The 20386-nt window shown below is 43.9% G+C and overlaps 1 protein-coding gene across 6 annotated transcripts in view; it reads right to left on the bottom strand.

Annotated features, from left to right (window-relative positions):
• RASAL2 (RAS protein activator like 2) overlaps nt 1-20386 on the bottom strand; it is a 228769-nt gene that overhangs the window by 128050 nt on the left and 80333 nt on the right. For all 6 annotated transcript variants that reach the window (XM_053391256.1, XM_053391250.1, XM_053391255.1 and 3 more), the window contains exon 2: nt 9269-9396. In XM_053391256.1, coding sequence (XP_053247231.1) covers nt 9269-9396 — 128 coding nt within the window. The remainder of the gene's footprint in view (nt 1-9268; nt 9397-20386) is intronic.

The following is a 20386-nucleotide window of genomic DNA, read 5'->3' as shown; positions in this document are numbered from 1 at the left end:
GAGGGCTATTTAGATGACATCTGGACACATCTGCAATCTAGTTTTTATTTGAAACCGTGCACGGCAAAAGGAAGCAAGCATCACAGTTCCACAGAGAATGCAATTAAAAGGTCCAAAGAAATCCTGTATTTCTCTGTTGCAGCAAAAACAAAAAGGGAATTGGGGCAGCATAAAGACTAATACATTTTATCACAGCACAAACTTTTGTGGAGCAAGGTTCACTTTGTCAGATGTGCAATGCATCAAGTTATCGTTTCCAACTGTGTCTCGAAAAACTCTCCCAACTTTCTCCAATGCCCACAGGGTTCCCTGCGCTCCCGCTACGAAACTGAATATATTAAAAACTGAAATAGGCAGGTGGAAGCCACTCTGTGGGTAAAAGCATCCCAGTGCCAGGGATGAAATCTGGGACCTTGTCTCTCTGACCAAGGGATGGTCTCTCTTGTGAGAGAGTTATAAATTGCCCCAAGTGTACTTTCTGCTAACAAAGAGCTAGAGTGAAAGCAGAGAAAGACACTGCAACAGACATATCGTAATTTTGGGTGGGTGGGAAATGGGGACAGATGCTCAGCCAGGGGCACACAACCACCACCAATATGTTGACATATATGGATTTAGTACATGTTCTCTCACATTAGTTGCAGTTTTCCAGACTGAAATTCACACTTTCAGCTCTGCTTTCTGCCCAGATCCCATGATTGTTCTTCAGTTCCTTAGTCATGGAGTCCTACATGAATATTTATGTGTGTACAGACTCAGCTCGGGTGTGTGTGTAAAAAAATACAGTATTTTTTGCTCTATAAGACGCACCAGACCACAAGATGCACCTAGTTTTTGGTGGAGGAAAACAAGAAAAAAAAATTTTGAATCTCAGAAGCCAGAAGAGCAAGAGGGATCGCTGCGCAGTGAAAGCAGCAACCCCTCTTGCTGTTCTGGCTTCTGGGATAGCTGCGCAGCCTGCATTCGCTCCATAAGACGCACACACATTTCCCCTTACTTTTTAGGAGGGAAAAAGTGAGTCTTATAGAGCAAAAAATACGGTATGTCCACTCTTCCTCCTTTAGGCATTGGAACAAATCATGCAATGCACTAAGAAAGATTTGGACAGCAAATTTCATCGGGCCAAGTATTTGTAAAACCAAGATCTGCAAGGTCATAAACCAGGAGTAGCACGTCTAAATTATGCAGCATCGCTGCTTGCCCCTCTTCCTTCTCATCAATCCTCTATTGTCAGCACAAGCATGCCTTGCTCTTAAGTTTCTGTTTTCAAGAAGGGAGACTTCACCCTCCAAGAAGCTCCAAGCCAGCTGATGGAGCAGTTCTGGTTGCCCAGCGCACAAATTCTACTTGGCCCTGTCAATTATTCATCCCCTGCACTTGCGAGTTTTTGCTGATATTTCCTTTCCAGCTGAACACTCTCATGACCGTGTCTGCAATTACCTTTTAAGATATGGCTAGAACTCAGCATACTATCTCTCTATCCAGACACATCTAGATATATATATAAAGTTTCTCATATTCGTGTATGTTCTCAATAGTTTTGAAAGTTACTGGCTAGATTCCTTTTTCATTTGTAAAGTTTCTTTTTAAGCATTACACGGATGAGGCATCCACCTCTTTATGCCCGGTGGGGGAAACCTTTCTCAGCCCAAGAGAAGCTTCAAGGTGGGTAGAGCCTGAGCCAAACATGGGTGTCATAGCTGTCAACTTACAGATTTGAAAATAAGGGACCAGCAGCCTCAAAAATAAGGGATCAGCAGCCAAAATAAGGGATTTTCCAAGCACAACTATGTTCAACTTCTGAGCCCCTCCGAGCCAAAGGCAGAAAGCCCAGCCAGCAGCCAAACGAAGCCTCAAGCGGTGGTTCCCACAGCGCAGCAACCCGGCAAAGGGGATGCAGCAAGGAAAACCACCGTCACCTCTCCGCTGGGAAGCGCTGAGCAAAGGCGAGTCACCAGGCAACGCGGCTGATTTGATCAGCACAAGGCATGCAAGCTCCACCCCCGAGTCGTTCTTAGACTCCTTATTGGGTGAGCAACGCAGCCAAGCAACACAGTTGGAGTGTAGCCGGCAGGGAGGGAGGGAGGGAGAGGAGCTGCTTCCTTTGAAACCCGGGGAATTTAAGGGACATCATCAAAAAGGGACAGCAGCGGGACACAGAGCTGGGATAAGGGACTTTCCCACCAAATAAGGGACGGTTGACATCTATCATGGGCGTGGCCAGAGGAAAAGTAGGTGGAGCAAAGGATGCAAAACCCTTGCCTTTCCACAGGCGACCACGTTCCAGCAGACAAAAAAGGTCCACACCCACAAACACCCACCTACCCCTGACATTATCACACTGTTTAAGGACATAGCCAAGCCAGGCAAAAGCACTCAAGGAGGGTATGGAGCAGGAAGTTGGGGTTTGGCCAGAGCCTGCTTTATGCACCCTCTGGAAAATTTAATGCAGAAGTCCATTGTCCTCTTATATATCTGAATAGTAACTGGATGTCCAGTGAACCCCGTATGGCTTATAGCTTACCAATAACCCCCTCTTACCTATTCCTCTCTAGTGACCTAAGTTTTTAACTGCCAACCTTCTCGAAGCTGATGGAAGAAGAGTGGTCGAGCCTTTTTGTAACATGCTGATGGGAGACAAAGAGGGATAACTTGGCTGGAAAGGGGAATAACTTGGCCATAGAACAGCCACACGTGTTTTGAGAAGACAACTGGCCTTCCTGCTATTCTGATCTACGGCTACGTTTGCTTTGGCTATATGTCCCAGATGTAATTCCCCAAGTGAGAAATCCTCAGCAAATGGTTTAGATAAAGCATAGAATTGTAGAGTTAAAAGGGACCCTGAGGATCATCCCATCCCCTAAAATGCATGAATATGCAGTTGTCCCATAGGGGATTAAACCTGCAACCTTGACATTATCAGCACCATATATCAACTCCTTTTCAGGATTCCCTGGTTCGTAAGTGGTATGCTCTTTCTAGGCGGCAGAAATATTCAGATCTTACCTTCAGAACTACACTTTGTGCTAGTTTTATTGCCAGTATAATGTGCCAGAGTGCAGGGATGAGATATGGCAGATAGGAGATTCAAGATCCTGCTCTGGAGCTTCAGGGCAAGTTAATCTCCAAGCCAAACCTATCTCATAGTGACATGAGCTTAATTCCTGCTCTGAGCTTCTTGTAGAAAGGGCAGAATGCTGACATAACAAACAGACTGATCTATTTTTTAAAAACTGATTTTTATTGAAATTTTCAAATATACATTTCCATCACTGAATATCCACCATTATAATTGTACATCCATCAACTTCCCTCCTTCCCCTTCCATGGTTCTTTGAATTTCCCCATAATTTCTGCATATTCTAACAAAGAATCCATTTAATTTAGTCCCCCCATTATCTCTCTTTATTATATGTTATACAGTGGTACCTCAGGTTATGTTACCTTCGGGTAACGTAATTTCAGGTTGCAAACGTGACAAACCTGGAAGCGTATACTTCCGGCTTTTGCCGCGCACGCATGCGCAGAAGTGCTGTTTGTGTGTGTGTCTGTGTGTGTGTGTGTGCAGAAGTGCTCTAACGCACCGTGCGCATGCACAGAAGTGGCGCCTCTGGATATGGACTTTTCGGGGCAAGTACGGACCCCGAGGGTGAATTAAGTTCGTATCCAGATGGTCTACTCTATTGTTGAATTTACCTTAATCCTGCTAGTGTTTTCACTTGCTTGCAATTATTTTCCAAAAATTCCACTCCTCTTTATATATTTGATCTCCTTGCTCTCTTATTCTGTTAGTAGGCCTGCATATGCGTACATAAATAAAAAACAAACAGACTGATCTAGTGTTGGTAGAAAGGGCATTTTCCTAACAATAAGTCATTGTTGTCTGAGTGCTGGGATAATGCAATGCCCTGGAAACAGAAGTGACACCTTGCAAAAAGAGGCATTCAGATCTCATGCAACTATTGGGTAACATCTGCACAAAAATAAAAGCCTGTTGTCAGGAAAGGCCCATAAACCTCAGTTCTTATCGAAGAATTTATCATACACTAGCAAAGTCTTCAGCTGATAATTACCTATCACATTCTAGCACTTCCAACAAAAGGACTGATACTATTCACATCCTTGTTTTGAATGTAATTATGTTCACAATTCTGCCCACTTAAAAATGCACTTTCCCCCTCTCCTGCATGTAGGAAAGATAAGCATCTCTGTGGTTAAGCAACTTTCTCAGATTATTTTTTGTTATATAGAACACAAGACATCACACTGAACATAATCATATCTCATCTCTACTATGTTATAGGAGAAGATGATTTTGTTGCATTTAAGTGGCTGCACGTTTAAAATGTGATGTGAGAAATCACCGTGAACAACCGTAAACTGTGTGGGTGGGTTCAAAATGTGCAGGCTTATGTCAAACCATCACATTTACCTATGCCTGAAAGGTAGACCGAAAAATATTCAGCAGTGGCAAATCAATGCCTTAACATTTATCTGCTACTTCTGAATACTCAAAGTGGTTTACACATTTATCACATTATAGAGCAAGTGGGTTAGCTTGTCTAAGGCAGCCCAGGGAGTCCACTGCTCTTGAGCTTAGACCAGGCTTCCTCATCCTTGCCCTCCAGATGTTTTTGGCCTACAACTCCCATGATCCCTATCTAGCAGGACCAGTGGTCAGGGATGATGGGAATTGTAGTCCAAAACATCTGGATGGCCGAGGTTGAGGAAGCCTGGCTTGGACTCAACCATTGTGCTATGCAAGTCCTGCAGTTATCTTTCAGCATGAGACTGTGTAATTAAAAATTATGAGTCTCTCAACTCACCTGCAGTCCTGTATGGTAATTACTAAATTGACCAACTGACCTAAAAATCCAGACTAAGTTTGGGAGGCGGGGAGGGGGGTTGCCTGCATTTTTTGGTGAATTGCCAAGAAAGTAAGGGCAATACAGTGTTTTCTTCAGTTGAATACTTTAGGTCAGGGGTGGGGAAGCTTTCTGGCTCCATGGGCCAGATCCTTATCAGGATGCGCCTCATTTTACATGTGGGTGGCCTTGCTTGGGAACTGTAGCACAAGGTGGTTGTGGAAGTGCCGAGCATATGGCTAGCAAGGCGCTTATTTCCCCTCTCCCCTGAGTGTGTGTTAAAAACAGGCTTATTCTTGGGGCTGAGGATGCGTGTTCCTGGCTGGGTTCAACCTTCACTCTTTAGCTGTCAAACAGGAGTTAAATCCTGCTGCACTGGCAACACACGCCTGTTCCCAGCAGGGGACAGGCATGCACAACCAAAGTAAGTACACCCTTTCCTCACAAGTATCAGATGGGGAGAAGAGCAGCCTCTGCTTTCAATTGCCTAGACAACATCTGGGGCTGCTTCCTTTGGTGGTGTGTGCCTATTCTCAGTAGGATACAGGTGTGCACAGACAAACTGAGCAGCATTTAACTCCAATCCATCAACTGTCAAGCTGAGAACAGGTACCTGCTGTTGATAAAGCAAAGGGACATCAGTTGATTGACAGGTAACATGGCTTGGGAGATATGGCCTCCTGCGGCAACTGAGCCCCTGGCTGGCCAAGATTAGCTGCAGGCTAGACGTTTCCCAGCATTGCTGCAAGTCAAGGGTGGAAAACCTTTGGTTTTCCAGTTGTTGCTGAACAACTCCTCCCATCAGCCCCAGCTGCCACAGCCAGTGGCCAAGGATGATGGGAAATGGGAAAGCCAAGAAACATCTGGAAAGCCAAGAAGATCTGGAAAGCAAGAAGATCAAACCTATCCATTCTGAAGGAAATCAGCCCTGAGTGCTCACTGGAAGGACCGATCCTGAAGCTGAGGCTCCAATACCTTGGCCACCTCATGAGAAGAGAAGACTCCCTGGAAGACCCTGATGTTGGGAAAGATGGAGGGCACAAGGAGAAGGGGATGACAGAGGACGAGATGGTTGGACACTGTTCTTGAAGAGACTAGCATGAGTTTGACCAAACTGTGGGAGGCAGTGGAAGACAGGAGTGCCTGACGTACTCTGGTCCATGGGGTCACGAAGAGTCGGACACGACTAAACGGCAACATCTGGAGGGGCAATGGTTCCTCATCCCTCCATAAAAGCTAGGTCACGGTTTGACTGAGTGTGTCATCTGTATCTGGGCTTGTGACAATTCACAAGCAAGGTTTGCCCTATGGTTTACAGTTTGTGGTTTGTCTGGAGAGAGCTAAATCAGGAGCCTGAGTTCAGACGACACACTAAGCCAAACTATGGCCTAGCTCAGCTCAACAGAAAAACAACTGGAGATGGAACTAACTGGCCACAATCTCCTCTCTAGAAGTCCACACTTTTGCTTGTTTGCACTAAGTTGTGGTTGGTTTAGCATTACGTGCAAAGTGGGATTTTGTTGTTTTTTGCTGCAATGGATGGAGAAGGCCAATGCTCCTCTGAAAGAACGTAACACCCAGAAATCATGATAATGTTAAAATGCTACAAGCACTTGCTTAGATGTAGGTTCTTTAACACCTATGAATAATGCACCCAGTGAATCCCTGCGGATCAAATCGCCATAATACTGTCCCCTCCCTCTCCTTCCTGCACATACAATAGATTTATAATTTAGAGTAACAGCATTTGCAACCGCTCTGAGCAATCTGTGTCAGTAACACCTCATCACAACTGTAGAATTAGCAAACAGCTGTCACAAAGTATATAGTTAACCTCTACAGAGGACCCCATAGAGGACTACAAACAGATCTGGAAGCACTGCTCCATCTAACAACATGCGAAAACATTCAGCCATCAAGCTCAGCTTCTTTTCATCTGCTGAAATACACTGGAGCCATTCAGCTCGCCTTTATTCATAAATATTGATAGACGTGAAAAAATCCATTTTGATACTGCTGTACAGATTTTTCAAACACCCATAAATGCAAGGAAACAGCAATGTGCAGAGGACAATCACTGGACATTAGAGGCAAAACTTACATGAAAGGGAATGTGAATGGAGGCCGTTTTACACAGCTATAAAAACATGCACATTGCCTGCAGCTTTGAGAGCAAAAGAGGAGGAACAGAATTCTGGTGAAACGAAAGAATGGATTTAAATAAAAGTTTCTCCATGTTTAACTGCTTTGTACTACAATAGTAATCATCATCTCTGCCTGCTCCCATCCATCTCAACTCCGTCTCTGAAAGGCTCGTGCTTCATAATATCAACATGGTTTTGGGGTGATGTCCAGCTTACGCTGCCTGGTCATTTGATTTATATCCCACTCTTCTTTCCCCCAAAGGAGCCCAAGGATATGCCACTGGCTGCAACCACCTGTACCCCAGGGAACCCACTTTGCTCAACTTAGCCCCGCCTGATGGTCAACTTGATTCCAAGGGTTGGTTGCCATGATCCTGTCCCCGGTTGGGATGCAGACAGCCAATGAACCCCAACAAGAAGGAAAATTTATTGCTGGACAAAGCTAAAAAACTGGAAGCAGCTGTTTCAAATTGGCTTTGAACTAGATTTGATAAAATGTACTGTTTTCATTCAATGACGCATCTCCTTGAATTGCTTAGACATTAAAGGACATACACCTCCCATGTTTTAATACAATACTGTGATTTTTTCCCCCCTGTATTTGGAACCAGGATGGAATCTACATGCATATAAAAAATGTTCTGAACATGTTTTTTTTAGAAAGCGTTTTTTAAAATGCATTGAATTTTCCATAAGGCTCACCATCACCATCTCGAGTCACATTATATATTGCACTTTAAACACACTAAAAATGTTTTATTGACAGCTGTCTGAGTCCCAGGTCAAGCAGCTCATAGTGCTTAAAAAAAAAAGGAAACCAGACATGACATAAACTTTCTCTTTCTGAAGGAAGTTCAAAATGTTTTTCAAGTTGAATCTTTTCTCTGATTCCCTTGATGCAACAACTTGTGGTCATTTTTTTCTTGGGGTATTTTAAGTGAAAATGTAATGATATTCTTTTTGAAAAGCAGCCATGCCCCTATAAATGAGAGTCAGAAAGAAACCTCCATGATCTCTTTCTTTCTTTTTACTTTTTCTGGATTTTGCCAGACTTTCTGTTCTTACTTTGCATCTGTGTCAATGACAATATGATGTAACTCAAAATAGGAAAGTTTTAAAGCCTCTTGCAAATTTTGCCTCAACAATAAATAGATTCTTATTTTGCTGTTTAAACTTCTGACTTTAAAAAAAGAGATTCGTTTGTGATAGCTGATCAACTGACAAACCAGTTCTGAAGGCTATGGTTCCCAGACAACATGGACAGCCATTCAAATATTTCCCATATAATTCTACATTATCCTCTAGTTTAAAACTTGGGGCCTTTTAAGTACCACAAACAACTCAGCTAAGCCACAGCTAAGAATTTCAAAATTATTTTCTGAAGAACATTGTGGTTTCTTGATAAGAATATTCTATAATATCAAATAATTTCCTCTGAAAGAGGTTTGTACATGATTACCCATCTACCCCTGCAAACTGAAACACTGGAAGGGAGACACTGGGAACATTTTAGGTACCAACAATTCATGAATGACAGTTAGTGAAGTCCAACAGATGTGCACTGTTATGCCAAATGCAGCCGAGAACATGACCCAAAATTATCTGCTGAACACCCAGTGTGCCAAGAATTTTTAAAGCAAACGAAGATGGAAAAGTGCTTAATTAGACCAGAACATAATACAGGATCAAATGCAGATGGTTTTGTTTAGCAGTTTCTGAGCCCGCTTAAAAACACACACATTTTTACTTATTGAACTGCAATGTTTAGCCCTTACAATTGGGATTTTCTATGAATCAGGGAAACAGGGAGAGAGTGATGTTACGGGGAACTGCAGGTGCAGCCAGCCAAACCATTATGCTAAATACAGACACTGCAGAGAGGCAGAAACCATATGGACACTTTTCTCCTGTCCAAATATCCTTGCACAGCAGTACTGCTTACCCAAGGATTCGGTATCCTTGTGTAGCCTGCTGAGAGAGTGATACTGCTGGTGATCAAGGAACTCTACTCAGGAGGTAAGTTTAGAAAGGGCCAGAGTCCAAAAAGTTTGAGCAATCCTGCATTAAGTGCATGAAGTTATAGGAAAAAGGGAAAGTTTCAAAAGCTATTTACAAAGCCTCCTGAAGGCTGATTATTTCCATTCATGAGAATAAAAGATTTTTCCCACTACACATGCAAGACAAACAGAAGCTATTCAAGTGCCATTGTGGTCCAAAATTGCTAAGACAAAGGGAGTTCTTGCATAGTTTTTCTCTCACCTCCTTCTCTTTGTTCAGCAGCACAAGTTGGCTGTCCGTCAGAATGGAGTACTTGGTCTCCCATATTATAGTTTCCGAATCAGGGGACTGGCCACAAGACAGCCTGTGGGTTGGTGGTCCTTTCACGTCTGGGGGGAAAAAAGGAGCAATATTAAAACATTTTAATCACTTTGCTCATTGTGGTGGAAATTACTCAGCTGAGTCTTATGTTAAAAGAGTTTAGTTATCAGATTAACAGCAATCTTAGGCATGCTTAATCAGAAATACATTCCACTAGGTCCAACGGAGTTTAGGATTGCACCCCCCCCCAAAAAAAAATGATGCTATGGAGAAATTTCACTGCCGCATTTAAAAAAAACAAAGTTAGCAGTTTGAAAACTATATCCAATGGACAGAATGCTAAACCATTTAGTTCCGCTTCCACGGAATCCCAAACTTCTTGTTTTGTATGAATCAGAGATCTGTCCTGCTCTGTGGCAAGATTTTGGGCAGGTTCAGGCTGAATGCAAACAGATAGCAAAGCTTCAGCAGACAAATAAACGAAGAATGAGCCCTGTAATAGCGGCAGCTGCACCCCAACTGCTAGCCCTGCCTGCAGTGGAAAATGCCTTTTCAGTTAAATGGACCCAGCCAAATGCAATAGTCTTTTATTCCAATGGTGGGTGGGTGGGTGTGGCAGCACTCTGGTCTCATTGGGGCTTTGGCAATGGAACCCTCCGCATGTCATCCCCCCCACCCCCGGAAGAATCTGACTCCAGGGTCAAGACATATCATGACTTTATCACAAACTCTGGTGAGTTGAACAAGTACTTTTTTTTTTACCCATGGTGTGAAGTTCGCTTGTTTTGAATCTAACCAGGATGTGCACACAAGCCAGAGATTGTGGTTTATCACAACAGCAAACCAAGGTTCTGTGAAACAGGAGAACTGCTCCTCCTGGCTACACACGAGGACAGAGGAAGCAGGGTAGGCAAGCATTACGTTTCTCACTGGTTGATTCCAATTACAGTGGTTCCTCTGGTTACGAACTGAATCCGTTCTGGAGGTTTGTTTGTAGCCGGAAACCGTTCTTATCCTGAGGAGCGCTTTCGCTAATGGCGTTTCCACACTCTGGTCTCTTGTCTCATCATTTGGGGTAAAGGCATAGGCACCACAGACAGGGTTTAGCGCGTGTACCTGCAATATCCCCCCTCCCTTCCCCACAGGTGGGCGGGGTTTGTGGCACAGAGCGGGGCTCACCTGGGCGGGTGCCACCCACCTGCTTGGGCCAGCCTTTGACCCGCCCTCAGCTAGGGAGGGCAATGGCCGGCCGGGGGTGGACCTAAGGCCAAAAGAAAAGAGGCTGACTCCGTTGTCCAAACCTCTTTTGCTTTGACGCATGATTTCCGCTCGCTTCCTGGAGCAAAGTTTGCAACCAGGAGCAGCTACTTCTGGGTTAGTGGAGCTCGTAACCCGAAACGTGCGTAACCAGAAGCGTTCGTAACCAGAGGTACCACTGTAGTACACATAGTACTAAACCACCCATCAGTCACCAGCTTATTGAGAAGCTGAAAACCACAGCAATGGCAATACAGTATCCACAGCAGTATCTAAACAAGCTGCATTCAAGAACAAAAAACAAAAATAATCCCCAAAAGCCTTCTGACATTTTATCAGTAGGTATAAAGCCTTTATAGCAGTTAATTCAACAGAGCAGGGTCGGGATGTGTGTATACCTGTATACCTCAAGAGCATCTCCACCCCCCGTCATCCAGCCCAAACACTGAGGTCCAGCTCCGAGGGCCTTCTGGTGGTTCCCTCACTGCAAGAAGTGAGGTTACAGGGAACCAGGCAGAGGGCTTTTCGGTGGTCGCACCCACCCTGTGAAATGCCCTTCCCAGCAGATGTCAAACAGATAAACAGCTATGCAATTTTTAAAAGACATCTGAAGGCACCCCTGTTTATGGAAGTTTTTAGTGCTTGGTGTTGTATTGTGTTTTTACTAATTTTTGTTGGGAGCCACCCAAAGTGGCTGGGGCAACCCAGTCAGACAGGAATAATAATGATGATGATAATTAATTTTCCCATAAACAGGAAACAGCTGCTCTTTCCTTAGTTGGAAATATAAAGGTGCGTGGTGGCAGTGTGGCTAAGTTCTGACCTACTTCTGTACCAAAGTTACAATCTTGCTACAGGATCTCTTTCTAACATCAACCAAGAATCACTGAAGGCATCAACTCTGTTGAGATGTAATGGGGAACCACATTTTCTCCCCTACAAAAATGAGCCAAAGCAAGCTTCAGATTTGCATGCTTCTCCTCACTCTTGTTCCTTTTTCTGTGAAGGCACTTAAATGCCTTCCCACTGCAATGCTTTTATTTTAAAACCACAGTTCTCACTGATGTCTGAACTCAGGAAACGGTGGTTTGCTTATGGTCTGAGAGCAAGCCATGATCTAAAAAAAGGAGAAGGGAGAATATGAGTTCGAGGGCCCACCACTGCTTGTTCCAGCCATCGTCTACAATCACAAAATGGGGGTTATAAAACCTAAAAAGAAAAAAAGGTAGGCTATTGAGACTGAAGGAACTATAAGACAGACATGGTGGTTGGCTGCCACTGAAAAACAGAACAGAAAAAAATGAATGTATCTTAGTTTTCAAAGCATCTTTACAAACTATTCCGAAAGGTCAGAGCTATGATTCGTTTCTACAGAAGATTTTCGCAAAAAGCAGCAGTGTGACATTTAAGCAAACCTTCACCACTAGGTGGTGGTGAATCCACACCCACAGCAACTCCGGTTTCTAGGAAGTACGTACAGGAAAAACACAGAAATAAACATTACCGGGTGACCCTGAAAACAATGTTAAGTAATTCAAAAGCATTGAGAGCCACGCTCCTCTTATTTTGGGCCTTCCACTTCCTGCTATATCGCCAGCTGGTAGTGTTTAAACCCCTTCCCACTGCAATACCTTTGTTTCTCAGTGCTTTAAGTCCCTGCACAAGCCTTCAAAGTTCTGGTCCTTACTTCTAAAATTGACTATCCTGTTACTCTTAATTGCACAACTTACTTTCACTCCCCCACCCCTTTCTGAGCCTTTATCCCATGTCTCGATTTCCTAAAAAAACACCAAACCCTTTTAAAACATGGCCTTCCCTGACCCACTGCAGACTCAATGCTTGTCCTTTCACTGGCATGGCACCAGCAGTGTTGGCACCCCTAGTGCTTTCAGGACTAGGTTCCTCCAATGGGATAAACTGCAGATTATGGAGCATGATGAAGGGCAGGGCTAATAAATGAACCCAGCAGCTAGGCAGGAAGAAAGAGAAAGAAGACGAGCTCCAGGGAAGGAGAACTAACAGGACCTAGGAAGTATGAAGTGGGTGCAGATGAAGATTGCATTAGTGTATGAGGCCAGCATGCAAGTCCTGAGTGGGCCAACCCTACTTTTTGCAGGGGCAATAATTGGTACAAGCTCCCTTCACTTTAATGGGAGGAAGCTGGGAGCTTAACCCCTTAGCTCCCAACAGTCTGATTGGAAGAGGCAGGAGTGCTGATCTCAGAACCCCATTTGAGATAAATGGTCACCCCCATAATATATAGGAAGTGCCCCTAATTTCAGTGCAGAACCTGAGGTCAGACCAGGGGGACAGGGGTGTCTCATCAAAGCTCCAAGGGAAGACAAGGCAGGCTGAGTGTGCCTGTTCCAGAGAATCCCTTTGTCAGGAGTGCATGCAGGAGCCCGGCCGTGGGACTGGTAGGGCTTCGCAGGACTGGGGCTTTCCTAAGAGGCAAGGCGCAGCCGCACAGGTGAGGTTGATTGGTAACTGACAGCACCTGGTGGCAAGAGCTGGAAAGGGATATAAGGTCAGCATTTCCCTACGCTTCCTGCCTTGAGCTTTTTGACTCCTTGCTTCCTGATCCTTGGACCCTTGGCTTCTTGACTCCCGGCTCCCTGACCCTTGGCTTCTGGACTCCTGGCTTCCGGACTCCCATTCCTGCTCCCACCCTGCCATCTTGCCCCCGGTCCCGATGTCCTCAGCCAGGACTTTGACCACCCGTAAACTGGACTGTGACACCCTTCTTACTTTATGGGATACCTTTCAGCCTACCCACCTGGACCCAGTGCCCATCTCCCCTGTCTTCAACTTAAGCCTCAGACATCAAGTTCCTGAGTGAGAACCACTGGAGCAGACCAGGAAAATCGAGAGAAGCAAATTAGAAACCTTAAAGGAAGAACTAAGCTGGCGCCGATTCCAAAGCCTTGGAAGGTATAGCTCCCTGAAGTACTGACTCACTAGCTGCTGTATGTGAAGCAACATGTGGTAAATCATTGCCAATCCATTTCTTACAGAATATCTGGTGCTGTTATTTGATCAAGGGCCTTAAAAGGGGGTAGTGCATGGGACCTATGGACCAAGACAGGTTTGGGGTGTCCCTCCCCTGGACCACTCCACACATACCCTTCCCTTTTCCTTGCTAGCTGCCTTTGACATCTCTGATAGTCTTGAGTCTCTAAAGCAGACTGGAGAGTAATCCTATACATTGCTGGCACCACCCTGGGCACCCACGTAATTGTCCAATGCACTGCTAGTCATTTAGAAGGCCTAGAGAAATGCTGTTACCATCACTATGTCGACTAATTTTTTATTCCTGGGGATTATTTGTGCCCTCTTCCAGAAATTGGTTTGACTGGATTTGGGGTGTGTGTGTGTGTGTGTGTGTGTGTGTGTGTGGCTTATGGAAGTTTTTCCTCTCAAGACTGGCCCAATTGCTGTACCTGCCATTTTCTGATTTCTTTTCTGCATGTTTTATTGACATAGGAACTGGGTTCTTCCTGGGATGCGTGGTTTTTTGTTTGCGGGTGGCGCTGTGGGTAAAACCTCAGTGCCTAGGACTTGCCGATCGCATGGCCGGCGGTTTGAATCCCCGCGGCGGGGTGAGCTCCCGTCTTTCGGTCCCAGCTCCTGCCCACTTAGCAGTTTGGAAGCACCCCTAAGTGCAAGTAGATAAATAGGTACCGCTTTATAGCGGGAAGGTAAACGGCGTTTCCGCATGCTGCGCTGGTGCTGGCCACGTGACCCGGAAGTGTCTGCGGACAGCGCTGGCTCCCGGCCTCTTAAGTGAGATGGGCGCACAACCCTAGAGTCGGACACGACTGGCCTGTACGGGCAGGGGTACCTTTACCTATTATTCTCCCAAACTGACTTTTTAAAACGACAGAATAATTCCAAACAGACTTATTTACAAATATGTTAGCTTTCCCCTGAATCCTTCAACCATGCTCTTAGCAAGAAGTTATATGAATTGCTTTTTGAAGTAGTAAATGGAGATGGGTGAACAAGCTTGCATGGACCCTTTTCGTGAGAAACAAAGGCTGTTCCCAAAGCTTTGTGGAATTGTGGGTGTTTCTTTTTCGCAATAGTTCTATTTACACACCAGCACCACTGCACTGTGGCTCCCATTGTCATGTCTAGTGGGCTCATAGGCATCAGAGGAGAGAATGGTTTGCTCTCGTTTGAGGCTTTTCACAAAACAGTTTCTCATCTTATTGGCATGGTTCAGTGTGAACTTGTCTCAACTCCACCAAAGTTTCATTCTAAAATAGGTTTTCCTTAGAATTTTTTTTAAACAAAAGCAATCTGCCTTAACTTTCTTCTAAAAATCTATTAATGAATGAGATGAATGGACAAGGTACTACTCCCAATGCATTTTAAAAAGCGACCATCAACCCCAAAGTTGTAATTTTCAAAAGCTTATTGAAAAAGAAAAGGTCACAGAAATGGCATAAGCGGCATCTGAATTTTAAATAATTTGTATAACTACCTAACAAGTGAGTTATGAGCACCAAACTGCTCTATCAGAGCATGAGAAGACACTAAAAAGGGTTGAGATACTTATAGTTTTAGAGCACTAGAAAAAGTGAGTGTAACTGGGAAACTTGCACATTACTGCTGTTTTTAAAGAAACTTAACGTTCCCAATAGGAAGTTCAGTATTAGATGCCACAAGCAAATGCCAGTGAAAATTTTGAACAAGTTAAAATAAACACATTGCCTTAAAGGTAAAGGGACCCCTGACTATTAGGTCCAGTCGTGACCGACTCTGGGGTTGTGGCACTCACCTCGCTTTACTGGCCGAGGGAGCCGGCGTACAGCTTCCGGGTCATGTGGCCAGCATGACTAAGCCGCTTCTGGCAAACCAGAGCACTGCACGGAAACGCCGTTTACCTTCCCGCCGGAGCAGTACCTATTTATCTACTTGCACTTTGACGTGCTTTCGAATTGCTAGGTGGGCAGGAGCTGGGATGAGCAACGGGAGCTCACCCCGTTGCGGAGATTCGAACCGCCGACCTTCTGATCGGCAAGTCCTAGGCTCTATGGTTTAAACCACAGTGCCACCCGCGTCCCTGTTTATTGCCTTACTTTATCTTAATCACACCTTGTAAAGCCTTCCTTCACTAGCCTGAACAGTGACAACTTGAGTTGATTTATCAAATAAAACATCCACCTTATTTAAATGCACACATTGGACCAATTATTTACACGACGCAGTGAGAAAGACAGACAGAGAATACCTAAAAACATGATACATTAAATTCTAGTATAGTGCTAGAAGCATCTAATAGATAAGTTCATTTATGGATCAATTTAAAAGAATATTTGCAATACAGTGGTACCTCGGGTTACAGACGGTCCAGGTTACAGACTCCGCTAACCCAGAAATAGTACCTTGGGTTAAGAATTTTGCTTCAGGATGAGAACAGAAATCGTGCTCTGGTGGCGCAGTGGCCCCATTAGCTAAAGTGGTGCTTCAGGTTAAGAACAGTTTCAGGTTAAGAACAGACCTCCAGAACGAATTAAGTTCTTAACCCGAGGTACCACTGTACTGTACAACTGAAATATCTTTGATAATCAACTTTCTCAAAATCTGAAAAAATATAGAGAATTAGTGCATCCAATTAAATCTCCAATTGCTGCAGTGATTTGTTCTTTGTATTTTAATCCCAACAGTAATTGAATTTTTTTGAGTTGTGGAGAGAACATAATTTATGTGCATGTAAAGATCTACTACGTCAAACTCAAACCAGAACATAAGATGTAAAATGAATAGTGAATAATTAGTTGCTGCCATGATTCTTGTTTCTATAAATTCAATTTTTTATTTTTTTTTTAGAAGAACACTAAACAAGGGTTACCAGTTAAGAAATCTAAACACATTTGAGGAAGCTGGAGTTTTGATAAGGTACATTCAGATTCTAGAGTTCTTCTAAGATCAATATACATTTTCAGTGTGAAGTGGACCATTACGAACTACATAAATTAGCTGAGGGCAAGATCTTGGAACACATATTAAATTTCCTATCTGGAATGACAAAGGGAGATGCAGTAATAGTTTTTCACTATAGTAATTTGAGAGAATTGCTTTATGTTCCTGGCCAGCTAATATAGGAAATCAAAAATGACAAGAGATAATGGGGCACATACATTCCTCTCTGCTGGAAGCACCAGAGAGAATGGAATCTTTTTCATTAATATAGTGTTACCTTGCCATCTAATCACCCCGAAGTTATCTTCTACAAGATTATGATAGTAAAAATAGCATACACAAAATATTGAAGGGATCAGTGACTGGCAACCAAATGAGGATGCATTTGAACCAAGATCACCTTTTGAAGTCCAACTGTTCACTTGTTCTGACTCAATATACAGTGGTACCTCAGTTTATGAACTTAATCCGTTCTGGAAGTCTGTTTTTAAAGCGAAACCATTCTTAAACTGAGGCGCGCTTTCCCTAATGAGGCCTCCCGCCGCCAGTGCCTCTCCACCGTTCGGCTTCCGTTCTTAGACCAAGGTAAAGTTCGCAAACCGGGACACTACTTTTGGTTTTGCGGAGTTCGTAAACCGAATAGTTCGTAAACAGGGCTGTTCTTAAACCGAGTTACCACTGTACCATCAAGTCAAAACTGTCAGGCTATGTTACAGTGAAAGGAAGTAAAAACAAGGTCATAACAACTTTACTCAGAAATAGATTTCATTTTTAAGTACAGTCATACCTCGGGATAAATACGCTTCAGGATAAATATTTTCGGGTTGCGCTCTGCGGCGACCCAGAAGTAACGGAGCGAGTTACTTCCGCCTTTCACCGCATGCGCAGACGGTCAAAGTGACGTCACGCGCATGCGTGGAAGCGGCGAAACGCGACCTGCGCACACGCTGCTTAAGTTCTGTTCAGGATGCAAACGGGGCTCCGGAACGGATCCCGTTCGCATCCCGAGGTACCACTGTACTGACAAAATAAGCCACATAAGTCTACAACAAATACGACCTGCGGATATGATCCACAAAAGGAACGGGTTCCATTCAAAGGAGAACCAGCCTAAAATAAAAAATATGGCAGAACAGCTTTTAAACTGATCCCTCGGAAAAAACCCAACAGGGGCTGGGATGAGGGTGAAAATGGACCAAATGAAGACAGGGGAAAAACCAGACAACGGAAGTCAAGAGGGGCTTGACAGCCATTCATGGAAGTCAAAGAAACATACATGTCAATGACACCTAGGGAGAGAATGGTTGCAGGTGCCATTTCTAGAAACCTCTGGAGCAAAATGGGGAAGGTGGAGTGCTTGGTTTTAAAAGCAAAAAAGAAGTAGCAGATATTGCAGGCATACCTGGAACTTGGTAGCATGGCAAACAGCCAGCAGCAAACAGTCATCTCTGGATACAAACTATGGGCGACAATTTCCAGCCCCAAAAGTAATTTTGCACAGTGTTGCCAGTCCTTCTCCACCCCCACCAAAATGCTAAGTGTGATCTTGAGATGGAAACTGAACGGGAAGCATCAAAAGGAGCAAATGTTGTAGAAATGGGTGACTTCAATTACCATCACATAGACCTGGGTAGATGTGTGCACCACTATCAGCTAAGAGGTGAACTTTCCAGATAGTCTAAATCAGGCATAGGCAAACTCAGCCCTCCAGATGTTTTGGGACTACAACTCCCATCATTCCTAGCTAACAGGACCAGTGGTCAGGGATGATGGGAGTTGTAGTCCCAAAACATCTGGAGGGCCGAGTTTGCCTATGCCTGGTCTAAATGACTACACCCTAGAATAACTGGTCCATGTTGTATTTGAAGGTAGCACAAAAAAGCTGAAGGTAAAAAGAGGACTTCTTACCACTTAAGAAACTGCTGTCAGAACCAAATGTTAAGCATCTGCCTGCCAAAATGCTTTCCCCCCCACACCTGTGACCTGCCCACTGGGCAGCATACTGGGGGCGAGAGGGTTCACTCAGCCTGAGTTCCAATACAAATTCATTGTGCTATTTTTAATAACATTGATCAAGAGGTTACCAAAAAGCACGCATAGCTAAACTACCTTCATTCCGCTTCCTGAACAAGGCTGCTACAGGATGTGAACAAAGAGAAAAACGAAAAATGAAAAAGTAATTAGCCTCACCTCATCTTCTTCGACCATCTGCAAGCCAGCTGAGAGACAGTTGCTCAATTGCTCAGCTGCTCTGCTTTATAAAATATGTTTTAAATTGGCACTCCGGTTTTTTAAAAAAAATAAGAATTACAAGTGTTTGAGAAAGGATCCCCTTTATGCCCCAAAACTATAGAAGAAATTATTTGGCAAACTATTTAGCTTAGGGATGTGTCAAAGATGCAGAAGCCAAGGGAAGATGAGGGCCTTAGGAATTAAAAAGAAGATAAGTGATGTGATGGAGAGATGAGTGAATTGACCGTATATTTTGGCTGCTACCAAAATGTCTACATTTGTGAGCCCAAGTGGAGCCCAAATGTCTACATTTGTGAGCCCAAGTGGAGACACAAATTATCTCCTTCAAATAATATGCAGTTACCCAAACTTTTCAGAATGCTTCTTCCTAGAACACTTAGTGGACACCTCCCACTTAGGCCAATTCATCATTTCTGAGAGAGGGAATTTTGTCACCAAGTATTCTGCTGATTCCCTGAAATTTGTGAATTGGCCTTGAGAAACCGCTTCCATGCCATGTCACCCCCATTTTGATTTGTTACAGGACATGGTAACTGACTGCAACCTTGCCTACTCAAGCCCATTTCTCAAGAACACATAATGACTAAAAGAGACAAAAAGTCACAACAGGGAGGTTAATCCAGCTCAAAAATGGCCACATGGATTGGCCCTTACTCAGCCATTATTCAGCACAGGCGGCAAAGATTTTGCTCTTCTCTCATCTGTTAAATGGCCTCGTCTGTCAACTTGTGAAATGCCAGGGATTCTCAAAGCAAGGATGAGTATTAAACTCACGAAAGGCTTAAAAGATTATCTGGCCCAGTTACCCAGAAGCCAAGCTCAAAGGAGCTCATTGAGCATCACTTCTGGTTGGGGTGAGTCAAGGAAAGCAGCTTTCATCTAGGGCTTAAAGGACAGGTGTAATATGCCTCCTTTGGGGGAAAGGTTAGAATTGCTGTTTTCTCTGCTCACTCTTCCTTTTTAATTGTACCGTCTCTCTCCTTACCTCTGCCAATATCCCTTGTCCAGCCCCCCAGTCTGATTGCAGAAGTGTTGTTTTGTACATTAGAATTCACTTCCCTCCCATTATTACACTGTATCATACTTGTTAATTGTATTGTATCATATAATTGTTTTAATAGTATATTATCTTGTGAGATCTTCTGATGAGGCATCTTTTATGCAATCAAGTTGTATTTAAAACAACACAACCTATACACGAATTGTCAAGGACAGCTTGACATTTTGTTCTTCTGCCTCTAATGAAAAAAATAGCCCCCCTCCATTATCAATACAGTGGTACCTTGGTTCTCAAACACCTTGGTTCTCAAATGCCAAAAACCTGGAAGTAAGTGCTCTGGTTTTTGAACGTTTTTCGGAAGCTGAACATCCAATGCGGCTGTCAGCAATTGTTTCCAGGGCACCTGCACCAATCAGAAGCTGTGCCTTGGTTTTCAAACACTTTGGAAGTCAAACGGACTTCCAGAACAGATTAAGCTTGGCGCTTTTGTTTTTGCTATTATTTTGCATTTTTGTTTTTGAGGCTATTTTGGTTATTTTATTTTTGTGACTGTGTGGAACCCAGTTCAGCTGCTGATTGATTGTGTGACTGTGGAAATGGATAAAAGCCCTCCCCCATCC

Source organism: Podarcis raffonei, chromosome 6, assembly GCF_027172205.1.
Source record: "Podarcis raffonei isolate rPodRaf1 chromosome 6, rPodRaf1.pri, whole genome shotgun sequence".
Classification (NCBI taxonomy): domain Eukaryota; kingdom Metazoa; phylum Chordata; class Lepidosauria; order Squamata; family Lacertidae; genus Podarcis; species Podarcis raffonei.
Note: the sequence above shows the minus strand (reverse complement) of the source record. Positions and strands in the feature narration are given on the sequence as shown.